Here is a 19,895-nt window from a genome sequence, read left to right as displayed (position 1 = left end):
AGGTTATGAAAAGAGGTGGGCCGCAAACAAAACATGCCCGCAGGGCTCGTACGTCCAGGTCTGACTGCCTGTGAGTGAGGCTGTACTGGACCCTTGCTCCTCGAGTTCAAATTATTGCTTCACATGCCAGGCTGCTGGAATTAGTTCCAGCACAGGTGAAAGTCACAGCGATTTACCAGTGAGTTGGAGTGTGCTCATTAAAAGCGGCTTACAAGAAACAGGTCTTAGGAAAAAAAAATAGAAAGGAAAAAAAAACAGAGCAGGCGGGATCATAAGAGAAAAGAAAAACACTTCAACAAAGCTCTCCTAGCTCTGTATCAGCCATCAGAGACGTGACAGATAATACTTTAATTTGTCTACATAGGAAAGCCACTTTCAATCTCTATTAATTTACAATGTGATTAAATTCAAGACAGTCATGGTAACCCATAGCGATCATTTCTGCCATGCATTGGTAATTGATGAAGAAACGTCCTCACACATGAACGCCACATTTGGTCGAGACTACGTATCTGCTAATGGGCTTGATACACATACACATAAAGGTGGAGCTATAACTTTGCACCCATTGACAGTAAAAACTATAGACAGAGCTTCCGTGATGTCACCCGTTTGTTTCTTTTGAGGCTTGGTGGGAGGCTCCGTGACGCTCCGTCTGCCTCCATGTTGGCAGCGTCACGTGGCACAAGCGGAGTTAAGGAGGTCAGGCGATTGCGGAAGCAGGAAACTTGCGATGTTATGTGGCAACTGCTTGTCACTCAAAGCAGCAACGCCCATAATGATGCGTAATGGTATATTATGTATAGTCAAGTAATTTTATATATTGCGTATAGTCAAGTAATTTACTTCTCCCAACTGGGAGAGCTTCACCCAGATTCTGAGGGAGGTTGGGGACATTAAGTCGGTGTGGACCATGTTCTCCGACTCCATTGTCGATGCAGCTGTCCGAAGCTGCGGCCGCAAAGCCTCCGGTGCCTGTTGCGGCGGCGATCCCCTGACGGAGTCTGACGAAGTCAGGGATGCCGTCAAGCTGAAGAAGGAATCCTATCGGGACTGGTTGGCTTGCGGGACTCCTAAAGCAGCTGATAGGTATCGGCAGGCCAAACGTGCTGCAGCTAGGGCAGTTGTAGAGGCAAAAACTTGGGCCTGGGAGGAGCCATGGAGGAGGACTATCGGTCGGCCTCAAAGAGATTCTGGCAAACCATCCAGCGCCTCAGGATGGGGAAGCAGTACTCCACCAACACTGTTTGCAGTGGGGGTGGGGAGCTGTTGACCTCGACTGGGGATGTTGGTGGATGGTGGAAGGAGGATCTCCTCAATCCCACCAACACGCCTTCTATTATGGAAGCAGAGGCTGAGGACTCGCCGGTTCTGTTGATAATTTTTATGGACAGAATTTCCTGGCGCAGCGAGGGGCCGGAGGGGGTCTGGATTGGGAACCACAGGATCTCATTTCTGCTTTTTGCCGATGATGTTGTCCTGTTGGCTTCCTCAAACCGGGACCTCCAGTGTGCACTGGGACGGTTTGCAGTCGAGTGTGAAGCGTCTGGAATGTGAATCAGCACCAGCCCCCAGTGGTTGCAGCGTGAACTACAAATTTTGACACTTCTGCATGGGCTTTAAGTTTGAGCCCTGAAGGTTGCTGCTTGTTTGCACCAGACCCGCAGCCTTTTGCAAGACACAATTGTCCGAACTCTTATGGCTATGACTCCCATCTCAAACAACACACTTGACATGCACTATATAGACAACCTCACTTTGGTGCCAGACACTTGGTGAGGACAGGTTGTTGTTTTTTTTTTTTTAATTCAAGAGGATTGACCATCATTTTTGTGGTTGCTGCTGTGTATTCTATTACATATTTGTGTCATGGTTAGCTCAGAAAATTCATTGTTCATCAGAGAATCACACATGGTCACAGCACATGGTCTTGTTTCTATGATGAACAATGAATTTTCTGATGCCATGGCAACACAGACTCTTTTTCTTTTGATTGACAGGTACTTGAGCAATAGAAAGTAGTTTGTCAATTACCGGGCTGAGAGGTGTATGGTAACAGAACACTTCCCATTTATTCATCCATCATATTCTTTCTATTCTTAAAGTAAAATAAAATAATTGTGATTCATTTAGTGTTCCTTTTGGCTGGGCACGAAGCATGTAAAATAAAATAATGGATGGGTTTAACATTAGCCAATTTGAGCCTCTGAATCCTGAGCATATGACCTCATTGTCACTGGACCTCTATGGAAAAAGCACAATTATGGAAATAGGTATAGAGAACCCATTCTTTTTTTGCACTTTACAACACAGTTATAAAGACATAAATCATAAGATAGCATAAACCTAAAAGAAACGATGAATTACTTTGATTTGATGGTACAACATTACTCTCTGAGAAAAATGGGACGTAACTAGACTGTATAAGGTAGCTATTTGAAGTTTTACTTACACTCTGGTCTGCACATGAACACTAGAAAACCTGCGATAGAACAAAAAGTAGCTCAACGTTTGTCACAAATGAATCAATCATGACTTCCTAGCTAGAAAGAGATGAGGCCAGATTTTTTTTTTAAGTATAATGTTACCATTGCAAATGGATTTGTTTTGAAAAAAAAAAATAGAATAAAGAATAATAAAGCTTTAATAATAATTTTTTTTAAGAACTGTCTCAGACTGGGTCTGACAAAAAAATCATACACGTCATGCATTCACTGACTGTTGGAAAGTACAATTCTGGCTGTATGGAACATGCACATCTGCCAAAAACGTGTTTGTCACATGACTACAAGTTACAAGGGAATCAATCATGGCTCATCGTTGCTCTGAATAATGCATTTTAAACAGTATATTACCCACCTTCCAGTGGGTCTGTGGATTTAAACCATCATGCACAAAACAGAACTGAAAAATGTTGCTTGGACTGAAGACCAGTAGGTCAAACACCTGACATTTCCCTTAGCGTCATATGTTATTCTCTTCTCACTGTCTTTGTCATTTCATTCCTTGAGGGTCAGAGATTGCTCAACAAAAAGAAAGTTGACTCATGTTGCTAAGCAGCTCTCCTGACACAGTGTGTCACCAACACCACGGTGGTTAGAGGTTTGTTCTTCCCTCTGACCGTGCTGCTAGTGGTTAAATGCTGTATGAGTTACCACAGAACTGCTGATTGTTTGCTTGCAAATGATGCAATGATTCACTCAGCTGTAATTGTCTTAACAGCCAAATCAAACTTGATTTTAACTCTGGCTCCCACTTCCCTAAAACTTTTCTGTTATTTCATAAAAAGACAGTTATGTAATCTCCTCAGCTATTATAGCAGCTTATATGAATTAAAAGCTGTCTCTTGGAACACCTTCATGGTAAATGCTCTTTCTTGGTGCTGACATCCACTCCAGACTTCCCAATTACTGCTTCAACATTTGACCTGAGCAGAGAAGAGAGGGAGGATGGTTGCATGATTTTCTCTGGCCCTAAAGGCACCATCTCCTTGTGCAGCCGCCTCACCTGCTTCCCTGCGTCTCTTAGCTCACATTTTTTTTCTCTTCATGTCAACAGCAGCCCTGCTCTTGACTGGTCCTGAGAGGGCTCTCTATCCTTCAGCCAACAGCGCTGAGCCTGATCACACATTTAATGCAAAGTGTAGGCAAGGAGCAGATTACGTGCTCCTCAAGTAGCCTTCAGCTTGGGCCCCAGAGTCCAGCGGCAATGCTAAAGAAGCGCCCGAGGCTAGCGGCCTCTTTTCTCAATTCCACTCGTCATCACGGTGAAGAGCTTTATACGGCATCTTCTTGAGCCCATAGATGAGGTGGACTATTTAAAGTGATCAATGACTCACTCCTCGTGGACCCTGGGAGGGGTGCGAAGTGGCAGATTGGGTCTGGAGAGGAGACCGCTGCTTTAATAAATGCACACATTAGCACGCCCCATTAGCTTCACCTTTATTTGCTTGTAGTCTTCCACCTGTTTGTCCCACTGTGCGTTTGTTCATTATTAAGTTGATGGGGACAGTGTGTAGATACATTAATCAAACAGCCAGAGCTGAAACATGGTAGATGCCTGCAGCATCCACCGAAGACGTGTGTGTTTAACTCATCATCTATTTAGCTTTCTAATGTAAACATTGAAAGAAGAAAACTACACATTCATCATCAAGAGAAACAGACAGAATTGTTCCAATTGTCCACAAATCTAAAACATTCCTTTAAAGGCACATTCTACAAATCTAAACGAAAATGTTTAAAAATAAGCGCACGGCGTTGGACAGTGGGGATGGAGGCTATATTTGACGAGCTGTGGCAGTAACACACAACACCGATTCTGACTGACTTTGACTTTTTAACACATGTTTAATTTCCAGTTCAATGTGATCACCTGATCACCTGAAGTTGTGTGTAGTGTGAGCAGTGACATCACAGCCGACCATCGCACTGTACAGTGTGAGCACATAAATCATGAGCTTTGACTCGACATCGCATGCATTTTATTCATACTGTGTGCGCTGGTGTTAAACATGGACTTCCCCAAAATCGCACAGTGTATTTGAGGATTAAGACTGAGCCCACACTGACTGAAAATGCGAACATGGCCTCAAGCATCACCGGTCACAGTTGCAGCACTTGATTGAAACAACTACTCTGTTAAACATTAACAATAACTTCAATCACTCATCTGAGCCTTGATTTATAATACAACTGTAATGACTTTTAAACTCACACTGATAGCACTTCATCTCTAGTCCCAGGACCTCAGTGTGCTGCAAACCACTTGACTTGGGAAAATGGATGTAAGCAACAAGGCTAATCACTTGAAATAAGTTGCCATGCTATTTGGTCACTTATCACTGAGAGTCATAACTAAAAATAATGTTGAATAACAGCTGAAGTTTAATTAATTTCAAACGCTGTGTGTGTGTGTTTCATCAAGTAAAGGGTGTGTTTCTTGCTTTTGTACTGGAGACAGTGAATCATAGCCAGAGCATGTCAAAATGTTTGACATCCATTGTTACAGTGAGGCTGACTTCAGGCTGATATTGAACAAGTATTAATCATTATTTTGGATATTCACTACTACTACAACTTCCATATATAAATTATTATGCCTTTACTGGATACATTTAAGTGTATAGAAATGATAGGGAGAGATGCAGGGAAATTGATTGGTGTTACATTGTTGACAGATCATTCTTACACCCACGATGATAGTGTATTCTTAATATTTTCATTAAACAACAACATGCAGCAGGATGACATCTAACTATTGAATGCACTACAAAACAACACTTAGGCCACAGGAAGTACTGCTGGTCATTTCAGCATCATTGATTAACAATCCTGCTCACAATAAGTCTATGCGCCTGCCGTGACAACCCCTCAACTGTGCCAATCCCTGCTGACCGCATGGGGGAAAGGCCTGATAGTCACTGCTTACAACTTTAATATGATGATAATTGAACAAATATGTACGTTGTGTATGATAAAGGATCTATAGCAGATGTATACAGCATTTTTATATATTTCTCCTCTTTCTGTACAGACTGAAATGTGCACTGCCAGACGACAACACAATACCCTTTAAGCTCACAATGCAACAATGCAGCGTCCATGTGTCTGCTTTGCTTTAGCCTTGTTATGTCATGCACTTGTGTTGAATTGTTACAAAGAAATAATAGACCTTGTGGAGCACATGCAGAGTAAAGGCTACAAGGTTATATCATAGTCGACGCTGAGCCACACAGAGGCAGGCTGCACAGCCTTTTCTTGCTGTTTTTTTGGTGCATGTGTAGCTTAGGTCTCATGGAGCAAAAGATAATTTGTGGGTACGCAGACATCACATCTGCACAGAGGTTATGATGATGATGATGATGATGATGATAATGATGACTCACCCTTGCCATGTCTGATTACTATAATGTTATCTTCATTGAAAAAAAAAACATTTTTTTTATAAAAAAAAAAAGACATTTCCAAGTGACCCAAAACTTTTGAACGGTTGTGTATACATATATATAGAGGAGGGAAATCACACAGCACAACTTGCTGTTGAAGCACTAGCTACAAGCAAAGACCTAGCATACGGCTGTCAAGCTGTCTGTATTAAAAGCATGCAGCTCCTTTAAATGGATAAGCAAATACGAACATTACAGAACTTTATAGCAGCAATACTTTATGAGTGACAAAAGCGACAGAAAGTATAAACAAGCATCCTCATCTCATAGAAACTTGGCTAAAGTCTTGTTTAATCTACAACACTTAAGTGTGTGTTGTGACACAAAGCGAGTATATCAGCAACAGTAAACACAGACAACAGCAGCATGCGGCTCTAGTTGCTCGTCATATTTCTGACACTGTGACATGCATCACATCAATGCGGGGCCATGCTGTGCCCTTTACACCCCATAAGTCCCCACAGCACAACAGGCAGGGTGAATGTGACCGTCTTCATCACACCGTAGATGACTTCTTCAAGCTTTAGTCATTTCAGAGTGAGATGGATTTCGGTTTCTGGTCAGATGGCACCTTATTTCTAAAGTCACCTTGACGTGGAGGAGGGATCTGTGGACTGAAACTGTGAGCAATGTGTCCATCAAAAGCTGTGAGAGCTTGCTGTGGCTCTCAATCCAGAAAAGCAGATCAGCGGGGGTTAGCTGTTTGTGCTCAGCCCTGGCTGTGCATCCAACCAGGGTGGCTGTGTGCACTTCAACTGACAGCTATGTCTAAAACAAAATCATTTTAGTGCTATAACACTGATCCTTTAGGGCACTTTGTTAGTCTTCTTATTATTATTTATAAAGCACCCATACAGCAATAAATAACATATGAGGTCATAAATGTTCAACTGGGCGTCTTTTATAAGGCATATGGAAACTAGTTTCATCATTAAAGTTTTTTTTTTCTTCCTGTGAGGACAAAGCTGTTTTTGCCTCAATAGGTTGAAGGATTTATCTTACAATACAAAGCGCTCATAAAATCTCAGCAGCAAAAAGGGAATATGTCTGACCTAAGCAAAACGGCGCCTTCAAAAGATTTAGATGAGCCTTTGAGAGAAAGAAAAAAAGCTTTAATGGGTATCTGTGAGGGTGTGGAGAAGTAGGTTGGACAGGGGATTAAGGTGGACACTTGCACTGGGAAAGAAAAAGGGAATACAATTCTCTGTGTGTCCTCTGGACTGCCAGGATGCAGGATGGTGTGATTGACAGCTGGCGAGATGACAAGCACAAACAGACCACGGGGGGAGAAAAATGACTGTCTACAGTAAACATCTCTCAGCTCACACAGAGGAGAAAAAAACACCAAATACTGTCAGGTTGGAAATAGTTTGAAGTGTTCCACAAAGGTGGATGAAACCAGTGGAAGAAATCAAATGCTGGCAGGGAGGAATCCATACTCTGGACCTGCTTGTAAAGACTTACACGATACATTTCAGCTGCAGTGGTTAAACAGAAAAGATGCTCATTCTTTAAGGTTAGGAAAAAACATATATCATATCAATTGACCTCAATTGAACTCGCTCTTATTATTTCAGTGCCCTGTGCCAATGTGTGCATTTTCCATCTCCTTTCTTTTGTGACTTTGTTAGAGAGCCGTGTGGATAAACAGTTGCAGTGGCTCTCTGCGGGGAGGAGCATGCAAACGCTCCCCCCTTCTCCTCAGAGAGCCGTTCAGTCCATCCAAAGGTCATTACCTAGCTGTGATCAGAATACACAACGCGGAGATGAAAGGCCCTCGGGAGACATCTACGCCTTCCGCTTGTGCTCATCAGCACACCACGCTCCGTTCATCGTTTAAAGAAGCATCCTGGGTCGTGACTCTCTCCCGCAGAGCCACATTGTTGACACCGAGTGAAGTACATAACTACATATTGACTCTCAAGAGTGGAGGGGACGGAAAAGAGATTGGAGGATTGGAGGTTTGACTTTGCTTCCTGCGAGTCAGTCGGCTAAATGAAGGACTCCACTGCAGAGCCTCTCATTCCCCCCCCCCCCCAACTCCACCACCACACAACCCCTCCCCTCCAGGGTCGCGGTGTGAACTTGAGTTTCTCAACAGCAGCTGGGACATCAAAGCCCAGACTACCACCTGCGAGGGGCTTTTGGAAATGAACACCCATATCGTGGCACCTAGAGGACTCCTGTTGGGAGCGGGGAGATAGGCTGCAGTGATTGCTGGGCCCCATCTGTCACATAGCCTGGAGGTAAACACGCAGGGATGTGGAGATGGCCACAGGGAGGGTCACACACATCCACACTCTGTTCGTCTGTGTGTGCTGCTGCACCACTGTATCCACTGGTTACTTTTAAAACAGCATCAAAATCTCTCCATAGTTAATGATGTGATGCTGCTCTGATATGATGAAAGTTAAGTCTGGACCTAAATACTTAGGTATTTGTTAAAGTTTGGGGTATGGACATTCATCAGCTTTATAATAAAGCTTTGTTTTAATGTTGAAATACAGTGTATAACATGTTTTTACTTGACTAATATTCTTTAGCTGGAGGCTAATGCTAAACCATAACAAGTCAATTCTTCTCCAGCAGTGTAAAAAACTTCATGTCCACTACCCTGTTTATTTCCAGCAATGTTGTATTATCTAGAAGCTAAATGTCTGCATGTATATATATATATATATATATATATATATATATATATATATATATATATATATATATATATATATATATATATATACATACATATATATATATACACTCTAAATCCAGAGTATTGTAGAGTACTGGGGATAAAAATAATTGTATTGGTATCTCTGACATCCCGCACCCTCACAAAGGGGCAGTGAACATCACACTTTGACATTGTTAAGGGAAGGACAACAGGCTACGTGGGAATCTGAGCCATGACACAGACACCATGTATGCAGTTTCAAGTGGTGTTACTATGGTGACAGTAGACTACTGTATTGTTTTTAGAGTAAAAGCTGAGCAAATTTAGCTAAGCCTGTCTGTGGTCCAGTTTTTACCCATTGCTTAAAACAATTACACACACACACAAACACACACTTGCACTTAACATGCAGGACAACAGATGATGGTAGTGTTTGCTCTTAATTAGTACTAATTTAAACAAGGTTTCTATTTTAACTAAAAGAAAATACCTTTAATAACCAATACATGATATTTACCTGATAATATGCAAACATTACATTTATTTGTTGCCCTCTCCTGTTCTCTGTCTGTATCATCTTGTGTGTGATTGTTACACACACAAAGCACAGAGCAGCAGAGATACGGGTAAAATGCAGATTACATGATTCAAAATGAATATTTCAAAGTGAATCTGTCTAAACTAAATATATAAATATATAAAAATATTCAAGTTTCTTTAAATGAAACCCATTTGGACATGAAGTTTCACTGTTGATGGCGGTTTAGCCCGTCAACCACGAGGAAGTGTGGAGCAAATTGTTATCTGTCCGCATCAAGTTGTGTTAATGAGCAGACAGCTGAAGACAATTACACTTGAAGGTCTTGACCTCACAGTGTAAAAAGCTCTGAAATGGTGCTACATAAATTGAACAGTACTGCTTGTATATATATATAAAATATGCTGACTTGCTTTTTTTGTTCCCCATGTGGTTTGTTTGAAGGGGACAGCTCAGTACCTGGGTGAGAACAGGCCGTCAGCGCAGCAACCATCCATGAAGAGCTAATGAATGTAACTGGCTGTGTGTGACCTTTACAGAATTGTGGATGTGCGGCCGTAACAACTGTACTGTGGATAGCTATTTCAATTAATATTTATAATTGTGTCCAGCTTTTGCTTAGTCAGACCTGACAAACCTCCTCTATCCAGCTGTTTTTACAGGCAGAGTAACCCATCACTAACAGCAACAGTTCACATTTGAACAGCACCACATGAAGAAAGAGAAAAAAGCAACTAATTAAAAACTAAAGTAGAATGTTCACCCAATTTACACTCTAAAAACTGTGTAAAACTTAAAAATAGTTACTTGAACAACCCTAATTTGGGATATATTAACCCAGCAGTTTTTGAAGTGTAAAGCTTGAAAATCTGTTGGTGTCACACTGTGAAGACAGAGTGAGTGGAATCCAGATGATTAAATAAAAACAAAGTCTCATTAATCTTAACTCACCACAGACAATAGGCAGTAAGAAAACATATTTCTTTGACAACAGCACGCTTTACTCTAATTCCCTGATAATTAAGCTACCGATGATAGAGCGGCGTTAAGCTGCAAAATCGGCTTTAGTCAGACAGCTGCACTGAGAAGAGAAGGCCCTCCTGACTAAACACTGCAAGGAGACAGAAGACCTGAATAATTAAGAGAGAAAGCAGGACAGTGAGGACAGAGGAGGGAGAGTCAGAGCAGATGGATGATGAGATAGAGAGACACTGACAGACGGATAGATGCTTGAAATGATATTTGGGTAAACTCCAGCCTCACCTTGCTTCTCCCTGATTGATCACCATGTACATCTCCCAGGACATATTTTCAGCCACGGCTCCATGAGGCACAAGCAGGCTGACCCCTGGAAAAAAAACACACACAGCCATGTCAACAGCAACAACTCCAGCAGGCTGACAGCGGAAGGGCAAAATAAGGGCTTACAGCATGTCGTACACGCTGAGGTTACGAGGATGTTTATGAGAGCTTCAGTTGAGTTGATGGAAGACGGCGAGGCAGACTCTAAGTGAAACATTTCATTATTGCTAGCAGGAATATAACACATTTCAGCAGAAATAGCCTCATAATGAGGAGGCAGCTGTTTGTTAAACACCAGCTAAGAGACAAGTTCAACTAACTTTTTGTGGGTTTCTAAATTTGATGGCAAAACTTACATCGCTTAACAGGGATATAGTTCAAATTAACTGTTTTGGTGTAGTGGGGTGCTACTGTAACTGTGACAGCATACAGATAGACACTGAAAGCTAGCTTGCTTGCTGCAGCTCCAGTTCGCAGCTGCCTCACATTTAGAACCAAGGATGTTGAATAAAAAGAACTATTGATTTTAGGGTTGTTTTGCTGTGTCCTCTGAAGGATGGATTCTGAGCATAGATGTGTCACAGCGGGGCAACAAGGCTGCTTCTCGAGCTTTCCTTTAAATGTGGCTGACAAAATGTGTCCTCCTTTTTTCCCGGTAGTGAATAATGGATCAGATGGATTCTTCAGAGCCCAAGGACTCAATGAAGTCAGGTTAAAGTTGAACTTTTTTTACATTAAAAAAGCAGGTTCTACACACCGAACTCTACAGACAATATGTTCCCATTTGACAACCGCTGGTGCAACCTTTTAAGATCTACAGTCTGTAAAGCACACATCTCTGTAGACTACATCCTTTAAAGCAGGGGTTCTCAAAGTTTTGACAGCTGAGGGCCAATTTGTAATCATTTTAATGATCCAGCTGCATCTCTACAGTTTACAGTTTTTGGTCTGTATCCAGTAATGTGCAACAAACACATATGGGGCTAAACCTGGCAAAACCAGAGACACATTGTAATGTAATGTAATATAACAGTTGGATTCAAACGAACAACTGTAAATCACTGTGGGCCGCACTTTGAGAACCTATGCTTTAAAGCAGTGGTCCCCAACCACCGGGCCGGGGACCGGTACCGGTCCGTGGGTCATTTGGTACCGGGCCGCACAGAACGACTGAGCAAAACATATATTATTCATTATCTGAGTCTGAAAGCTGTTTCATTTATAAATCGATCAGATTCATCCGCCTGTGCCTTTAAGCACCTGCCCAGACGCTTGTCTCGGTCACGGGATACGGAACCCCAAAATTAAGCCCACAAGCAGCAAAAATAAATAAAAAACAAACGTCTTTGGAGAGCTTCTTCGGAAAGGGGAAAAGGCCTAACGAGGAGACAGAAGAAGAGGAGCATACCCCTTCAAAGAAAAAGAAACCCGCATTTAAAAGACTATATCAGGAGTCCTATTTAAAATACGGATTTATTGCAACAGGTGATTCTCACACACCAAGTCCGCTCTGAGTGATGTGGCGACAGACTCGCAAATGAGGCAACGAAGCCTTCAAAACTGCGAGACCGAGCACCCTGCATTAAAAGACAAGCCATGGAAGAAAACATGAACAAGAACGACTGAAGCAATTAATGACGGCCAAAACAAAATTACGGAGTGGACTGGACATAAGAAACACACTTCGGGTGTCATGTCTCCCATTATCCCCAGATGGGACCGCCTCATTGCTGAGAAAGCTCAAAGGCTCCCACTAATTAAGCATAAGAGTACGAGTCTGTTTATGCACTTTGTTTTTTTTGTTTTGTTTTTTTTTCTGTGCCGGTCCGTGAAAGTATTGTTTTACATGATACCGGTCCGTGGTGCAAAAAAGGTTGGGGACCGCTGCTTTAAAGGATGCAGCTTCTGAATTAGGACTCCTGAGTTCCACTTTACTCAAGCTGAACTACAAGCTGCAGATTCAAAGGGTCTGTATTGTCTGACTGTTAATAACAACAGGGCTTGTTTGAGTTCCCTCAAAGATGTTTCAAGTTCCAAGGAGCTTCCAATTCATACTTGATTGATGGGGAGTTCATGCTTTAAAGACCCAAACTCACTCTCCACCATTTTCACGGATACCGTGGTGATCCGAACCCAAAGGACGGACAAAGATGAGCACCACCGTCTCACTACACATTTTATTCTGTTTTATTGTTGTGAATGAAAACTGTTTTCTAAAAGATTTAAAAGAGTCTTTCTCTTTTCTTTTTCCAAACCTCTCATTATACAACATCTCTGAAGAAGCAACTGGAGTTGCTGCCTGATACCATCCACACGACCCATCTGTCGTGTGAATAGCGAAGCGTTCACATTGAAGTGCAAAGAGCACATAAAGGCCCTGCTCCGCAAATAAAACAAGGTTCAGAGCAGCAGAGAGGGAGATGTTAAGATAAAGAAGGGTTTTGGCAGTTCTATGGAAAGTGAATATTTTAAAAATAACACGACCATTCTAACTTTTTTCTGTTTTCATTAAATAAACATTCAGTGTCACTGCCGGCGGAGACCAGCTCTGTTGGTACCACAAAGGGAAAGAATGATGTGAGGAATAAGTAAAACACAACTACATTTCTTGTGTAGATGCTAAAAAAAAAAAAAATCATAAATCATATTCAGTTTTCTTTGATGCCTAACAACCCAACACACCTTTACGAGTAGACTGAAGTGCTTTGTAGTCATGGGCAGGAGCTAGATCAAGTGTAGTCTCGCTTGAAGTTGTCACATGTGCACATATGGTTAAATTTGAATACAAAAGGCACCAGTTAACACGATGAATGGTAACAGTCCGTCTTTTGTATGCAGAGACTCATGGGGTGAAGAAGACTCACTATGAAAATTAAACTTGAGTGCATAAAAATGAGCACTTTGTAGAAGTAAGTGACACAATAATAATATTACAAAAATTAGAGACAGAGGATTCTCGTCACCGATCTTTTCTGTTTTCTTCATTGTATTTTAATTGGAGAGAGAGAGAGTCTCCTACAGAGCATGTTGCTTATCTTTCTGTTTAGACCCTTGTTGTTGCTTGGGTAGTGAGTTTCTATTTATTTAAAAATAAAATAAAAAATCTTTCATATTTTGCACATAATAAGGTGTTTAGCAAGGTCATTCAATTTTATTTTATAAGAAAATTAGCTGAAAGTATCTCAGAGTGTTTCTACTGGATAAATTCATAGCAAGTCACAGAGGTTTGCTTTGCTTAATTGGCAGCTTCTATCTACTTATTCAGTTTTTGTGGTCAGTGTTTCTCTTCCTCCTGTGTCTGTGTGTTTCATTAATTGTCTAGAACATGTGCATAGATAGTAAGAGCCTCTCTGGTTGGAAGCAGTTCTACTGAAAAGGTGAAGGTTATGAAGAATTCATGAGTAATTAAAAAAAATGTTTCTATTCAACATGCTGCTGCAGATTTTTGTAAATTGAATTTTAATTAAACGGTGAAAGCTGTGAACAGCTTTGTGTTAATTGTTTGGTGAATTCACTGCTAATGTACTTGCAGATGTAGCATTGCTATTTTGATGCCATATTTTACTAAGGTGACCAGAAAGCTTTAGTAATCTGCAGTGAAGTGCTGCGTATGCCTGGCCATTCAGTCTAATGAATAGGTGTCCCTGCAGACAGGCGGCGTGAGTACTACTCTCGACCACTCAGACCCTGAGCCTGAAAGACGACCGCAGGGGGCTGATTTTTTTCACTTCGCCTATCTGCACCGGCCGCAGGACCACCGCCATGTAAGGAAGGATCACAGAAGAGGACCACGGAATGCCACAGTTGACCTTGTGACAACAGGCATGTGGTCTGTGCAGACTCTGGCAATCACTCCATTTTTGTTAAGGAAAGTGTGACCTGCGTTTGCCTGAGCCTGAAGAAACAAAAGGAATGATAAACAGCTAACTTTCTGACACTAATGGATTATGTTAAAAGAAGCGGTCATAAGAAGTGTGTTTATGTATTCATAGTTATGAAATAATAATGTACACAGCTACTCAGTGAAACAAAAAAATTCAACAAGCTATTTTTTTAGAGTTGGTAAAGATGAGGAAAGGACAATTTTGGCTAAAAATTGTTCAAAAGTTAGTAGCCCTCTTTTAATTTAATGTTTTTTTGTGTAATAAAAATCCCCAGCTTCTACTGGTTCTTAGTAGATTTATTTTGTTGAGCTGCAGCAGGTGCTGCTGATCATCAGTCCTTGATGAATTGATCATCAGCAGGTGCACAGACCTCTATAAAAACAGACTTTTTGGCAGTTTCGTGCTCTGGAGAATTCAGCATCCAAAACCTCTTCAGATCTGAAATGAGTTTACTTCTTGAGTAAGTAGCTGTCTCAAAAGTGATCTGCTCATTATAGTGAATTTAACTCCTTCCTGCAATACATCATATGGGTTAAATTCATTGACTGGCTCTTGACTTGATTATCCTTTATGTACTGGATTGATACTGCACAGACTGAAGCTGAAACTAAAAGTTTAGAGTAGAATCACCTGAAGGCTTGCTGCTCTCTGTATACAGTTAAGCCGCGACAACGTGGCTTTCACTGTCAGGAGAAAAGATAAAGCCTTGACAGACCTGACAGACATATCTCATCTTATATTCCTTCTGTGTTAGAAGCTATGAGGTACTACAGGGTTTCTTTGGCAAATAGAAATGCAGCACTTTTAAGAAGTTTTTAAGTCCAAATGCAATCAGTTCTTATTCTCTTGATACTGTTTCAATCAGGTATTCAGTCCGCTGATTTGATTTGTTTTTAGGTGGAGTGTGGCACTTATTTTATATAAATTCTCCTTATAAAATGCAAAAAAAGATGGAGGTATACTTTCATGATGTAAACGCAAGAGGAACGTTGCCAACACCAGCAAGCAGCAGAACGGCAGAGAAAAACTAGAAAGGCTGCACTTGCTGCTAAACAGCACTGGATTTTGATGGCTACCATAATGAGGACTTATAAGAGTATGAACCACTGCGTGTGTGAGCTGCTTTTCATTATCAACACAAATCAGAATGAGACAATCTGTGCATTCCACTACTCACCTGTGTTTGGCACCACCAGCCGCCCTCCAGGATGACCGAATACACCAGTGGTCCTCTGCTGCTCTTTGCCGGCGTGGAACGGCCCGTTGAGCGTGAGCAGGCCCTTTTTGCGTCTGTCCACCGAGCTGCAGTAGTCCCGGCACATGTCTCTCGGGAAGGTCTCGGCCGGAGCTTTGGCGTGGAACTCCGCCTGCTCGGCCACACCCAACGACACCATGAAGGAGCTCTGAACTTTGACCTTGATGTCCGGCAGCGGGTCGAAGAGCTCTTTGTCCGTGCCATCCTGGAAGCAGAGGGGCGTGCTGTACGTCCGTCCCACCGTCAGGTCGGGCTGCATGGAGGAGTTGAGAAGCAGTGGGTTGCCTGCACAGAGGGAGAGGATGGCACAGTCACCTAAAAGCCTTGCTCGCAGGGGACTTGTATTATGCAGGGAGTGCATTTAATTAATGAATCAAAGCCCAGCCTCTGTGTTTCCTCAATAGCGCTCACATGGGATAATGAAATTCAACGCTGTCCCAGATACAGCTAAACAAGGTCAAGATTGTTTTAGTATTTTTTAAATATTATTTCTTGATTTTATCAAAGCAGAAGTTAAAAAAAATGTAAAAAAGAAATAAAATGTTGCAGCGCAGTGCAGAGTTGTCATTTTACAAAAACCAAAGATAGCAGATTTGAGATTGTAATCTGCAAAAATAATACACATCCCTGGATGTCCAATGGTAACATTAATCCAGGTCTAATCAGGTTTAAGGGCCACCTCTCTGGGTTCAGTCTCCTAAACTCTCCTGCAGCTGACCATTGAAGCTCCAGCACCAATTAAAACAGCATGTCCGGGCAGGCGACCAGTGCATGAGAGGTAAGGGAGCACAACCTGGACAGAAGGTCCAGAGCTCTGAGCCACGGTCAGACCGTTAGATTTAATTACCAAGCACACACGCAGCTTGATCTCCATAATCCATCTGCTGGAGTCAGCTTCTCTGGACACCCAGCTGTCCTCCTGAAGGACAACAGGGAGGGCCAGGAAGGGTCTAGGTGACTGCTCTGTAAATGAGGGGAGTTCTACGGATCCCAGTGTGGACCTAGCAGCCTGTGGAGGCAGGGAGGGGAGAGGAAGGAGGAGAAGGAGGAGGAGTGGAGGGTCTTCATCTGTGGCCATTAAATGTGACGATGCTGCCAAACGGAGCGAGGAGAACGCCGCATCGATCTGGCAGACACACCGTGCCCCTGGATGAGCCGTGCCAAGATAGCGGCGAAGTCACTGAGTCCTTGCTGCCCAGCTGTTGCCTGGCGAGGGGTGCAGAGCAGGAGGCTAATGTTGTTTTATTTTTAGGGAAAGCATTAATTACCGGGGGTGTGATTTGTGATGAGCGTTTTGGAGTGTTCTTTCTAAACTTTTCCTGTTCTTTTTCTTTCTAAAAAGAAGTTTTTTTCCCCGCACTGAAATCAGGGCACAAACAGCAGTGTGTTCATATATATGCAAATGCATCACATAGTGGAGTCGATCATAGTGAGTACTGCAGGGCTGCTTGGCTGTCCTAAAACAACATGAATTAATGACATAAATGATCGACAGGAACTTTAAATTTAGCTTTTAGAATGGCCGTCGCCCTGGTAACGCTGTATGTTGTAACAGCAGAAATGGGAGAAACATTAGTATACTGTATGTGTTTGATGTGATGTGTATTTGGAGTGCACTCTGATTGGCCAGTGCTAGATGATGCTGCTCTGCATTCACTTCCGCCAGAATCCTCATCAATTATCTGCAGAATAACCAGGAGCACAGTTCTTTGGACTTTGCTAAAGTCTAAAGAACTAAAGGAATCATATGTCAGATTATATTATAATTATTTTCATGTGTCAGACCGTGTTGATTCAGCTTTAGTCTGATCTTGTTTCTTTGAACGCACAATTGTTGTCGTTGATTTTTGGTGTGTGTGGTCTGATCCTGTTTCCCAGACGCTGAAAAAGGATTAAGTTTGTGACCTGAGAGGACAGAAAAAGAAAAAGAGCAACATAGTGTGAAGTCAGTAGCGAGGGGAACGCCTCGCTACTGACAGGTGATGGTCAAGGAGAAGGTGTCATGTTGAAAAAGGATGCTGCAGACTTATATGTGCCTTCATTTTCAGTCTTCACAAAGTGAAGTGAAAATCCTTGTAGGGATTCTCCTGTGACAGGTGTTGTTGCACACCTCATCCACGTGGTGCTCTATGATTGTACTTGTATTGTAAATGATACCAGGTATCAGTAATGGTACAAAAAAGGATGTCCCATTAAAAAAGCATGTAAAGATGACATATTCTAAACAGTCTAACAGTAAGCAGAGTGGATATTCCAGGTCAGAGCTGCAGCAGCGTGGACATTACCTCTCTGCAGCTGACATTCGATCACTGCTAAATTTTCTCCCCTCCGGTCGAGTGGAGAATGATCTGATTATCGCTTGAGTGTGCATCTTTAAGAATGGCGCTGCGAAAATGGAATGGCAGTGGTGAGATGAGAGAAGTTAATGAAATGTACCTCAGGTTGAATACCTTGAGGGATAGGTTTGGAATTGGGCCTCTGATTAAAAATCACTCAGAAGGAGTGGTAATGCGGAGAGACAGGGTCAGGTCCAAAGACTTATTCTGCTCCCTGCCTTACAGACTCTCCGGCAGCAGAGAGCCATCCGAAAGCGTTTAAGAACTTCTTTTAGGTATTTAAGTTTTTTCCTTCTTTCTGCTCATTATTAGGCATGGAAAAGCAAATTAAACACACTTTTTCCCTCCCTCAGGGAAGTCCTTTATTTCCCCTTATGTTTATGAAAAGGAAGGCAATGTTTTATCAATACAATCATGGCACAAGTAAGCTAATATAAAATGCCTGGATAACTTCCTCCAAAACAAACCGGTGCTATTAGAAGGTGGAGGGGGCAGGAAGTGTTCCACATTTCACGTGGAGCCGTGGCCCGGTTGATAGAAAAGAAAATGGAAAGGAGTGATGGTGGCCGGTGGAGGGCACAGCAGGTAGGCTGCGGGGAGACCTGGCCTATATAAATAGGATTGATGACCTGCTGAATGTAGACCCAGCACCACCTCTGCCGCTTCTTCTCACATTTTTGCAAATGGCAAGGTGAGGTGGTGGTGGTGGTGGTAGTGACCGACTCCCAAGTATTATGTGAGCCCGGGAGCCACAGTGCATGCTCCTGGTGGGGGCTACCTCACAGCGCTGTCATCGTAGCAGCGAGGATGGATCACCTGTCGCACGGCGAAGGCTTGGGCTAACCCAGAAGTGTCAGTGACAGTCATATGAATGCCTGTAGCAAGGCTGGCCGGGACAGCCGCAGCCACATAAGCAACAGAAGTTATTGCTGTGCACAACAAAAAAATTGAATTGATGTTCACTGTTCCATACCCCTCACATTTATCCATCAGTGGCTTAGGCCAGTGTAATCTGATAGAGGAGATTGGTTGCCTGACAGTCAAATGTGTGGTCTGCAGGGAGGGGGTGTGGGGGGGTGTCTATCAGAGATTGATTATCTCCTGCTTCACAATAACACAGGAGCAGGTCTGTCAAAATAGAAGGACAGGTCCTCTCAAAGATTATGGGGGTATAAATCCTAAGATAAGGAGGCTGTGCGCCATTCTGTTCGATGCAAACAAATGCCATCCATCAGCGGGGTGGCCCTGTCAGAGAGGTCTTTGACAACGCTTTTGGCTTTTCGGCCTTGTGGTCGTATCAGCGTGCAGTCGATTGGTGCTCTCACCTTGTCGGGTGGTCTTGAAGTTAAAAGACTGGAAGCCCCCAGTGAGTGCAGAGGAGTCGATGACGTCCACACCGTACTCGCTGTGGTTCTTCCTGTAGAGCATGACGGCCACGACCAGGATTGCCACGGCAATGATACCAGCACCAAGGCCCGAGTACAGAGCCACATCGTTGGAGCTGTCCATACCTGAGACATAAAAAAAAAAAAAAAAACGAGAACAGTAAATTGTCTTATATAGGACGGTCACTGACACAATACAGCATATTTCATACTTTTAAATTTAATGTTGATTTTCCTGTTTGAGTTGTGCTCTGTCTCACTTTACAATCTTTTTCCCCCTTGCTGGAACACTGTTTTTTTTTAACTCTTAATTTCCATTTCTTCTGTTGTTGGATATTGTTTTGGTTATAAAAAGTTTTATTATAAATTGTAAAAATGTATGAATTATGCAATGAATCTTGAATACCTTCAGCTGAATCCTCCTCACCCAGGAAAATAAAGGCTACGTTTGTCGGAGCCCTTAAAGCCTTTGAGAAAATTGAGACGGTTTGTCTGTATTTCACAATATTCTGGAATTTTAAATTCGGTATCTGTGGTGACATTCCTACCTTCACATCCTGACAGAAATAATAAT

General features: G+C 42.4%; 1 protein-coding gene across 1 annotated transcript in view; it reads right to left on the bottom strand.

Moving 5' to 3' along the window:
* Positions 1 to 19,895, bottom strand: part of unc5db (unc-5 netrin receptor Db) — a 167,530-nt gene that overhangs the window by 20,934 nt on the left and 126,701 nt on the right. The window contains exons 9-11 of the mRNA XM_028414284.1: positions 19,262 to 19,447; positions 15,523 to 15,885; positions 10,423 to 10,507 (exon numbers count right to left, since the gene is read on the bottom strand). Coding sequence (XP_028270085.1) covers positions 10,423 to 10,507; positions 15,523 to 15,885; positions 19,262 to 19,447 — 634 coding nt within the window. The remainder of the gene's footprint in view (positions 1 to 10,422; positions 10,508 to 15,522; positions 15,886 to 19,261; positions 19,448 to 19,895) is intronic.

This window comes from Parambassis ranga, chromosome 9 (assembly GCF_900634625.1).
Source record: "Parambassis ranga chromosome 9, fParRan2.1, whole genome shotgun sequence".
In the NCBI taxonomy this organism is placed as follows: domain Eukaryota; kingdom Metazoa; phylum Chordata; class Actinopteri; family Ambassidae; genus Parambassis; species Parambassis ranga.
Note: the sequence above shows the minus strand (reverse complement) of the source record. Positions and strands in the feature narration are given on the sequence as shown.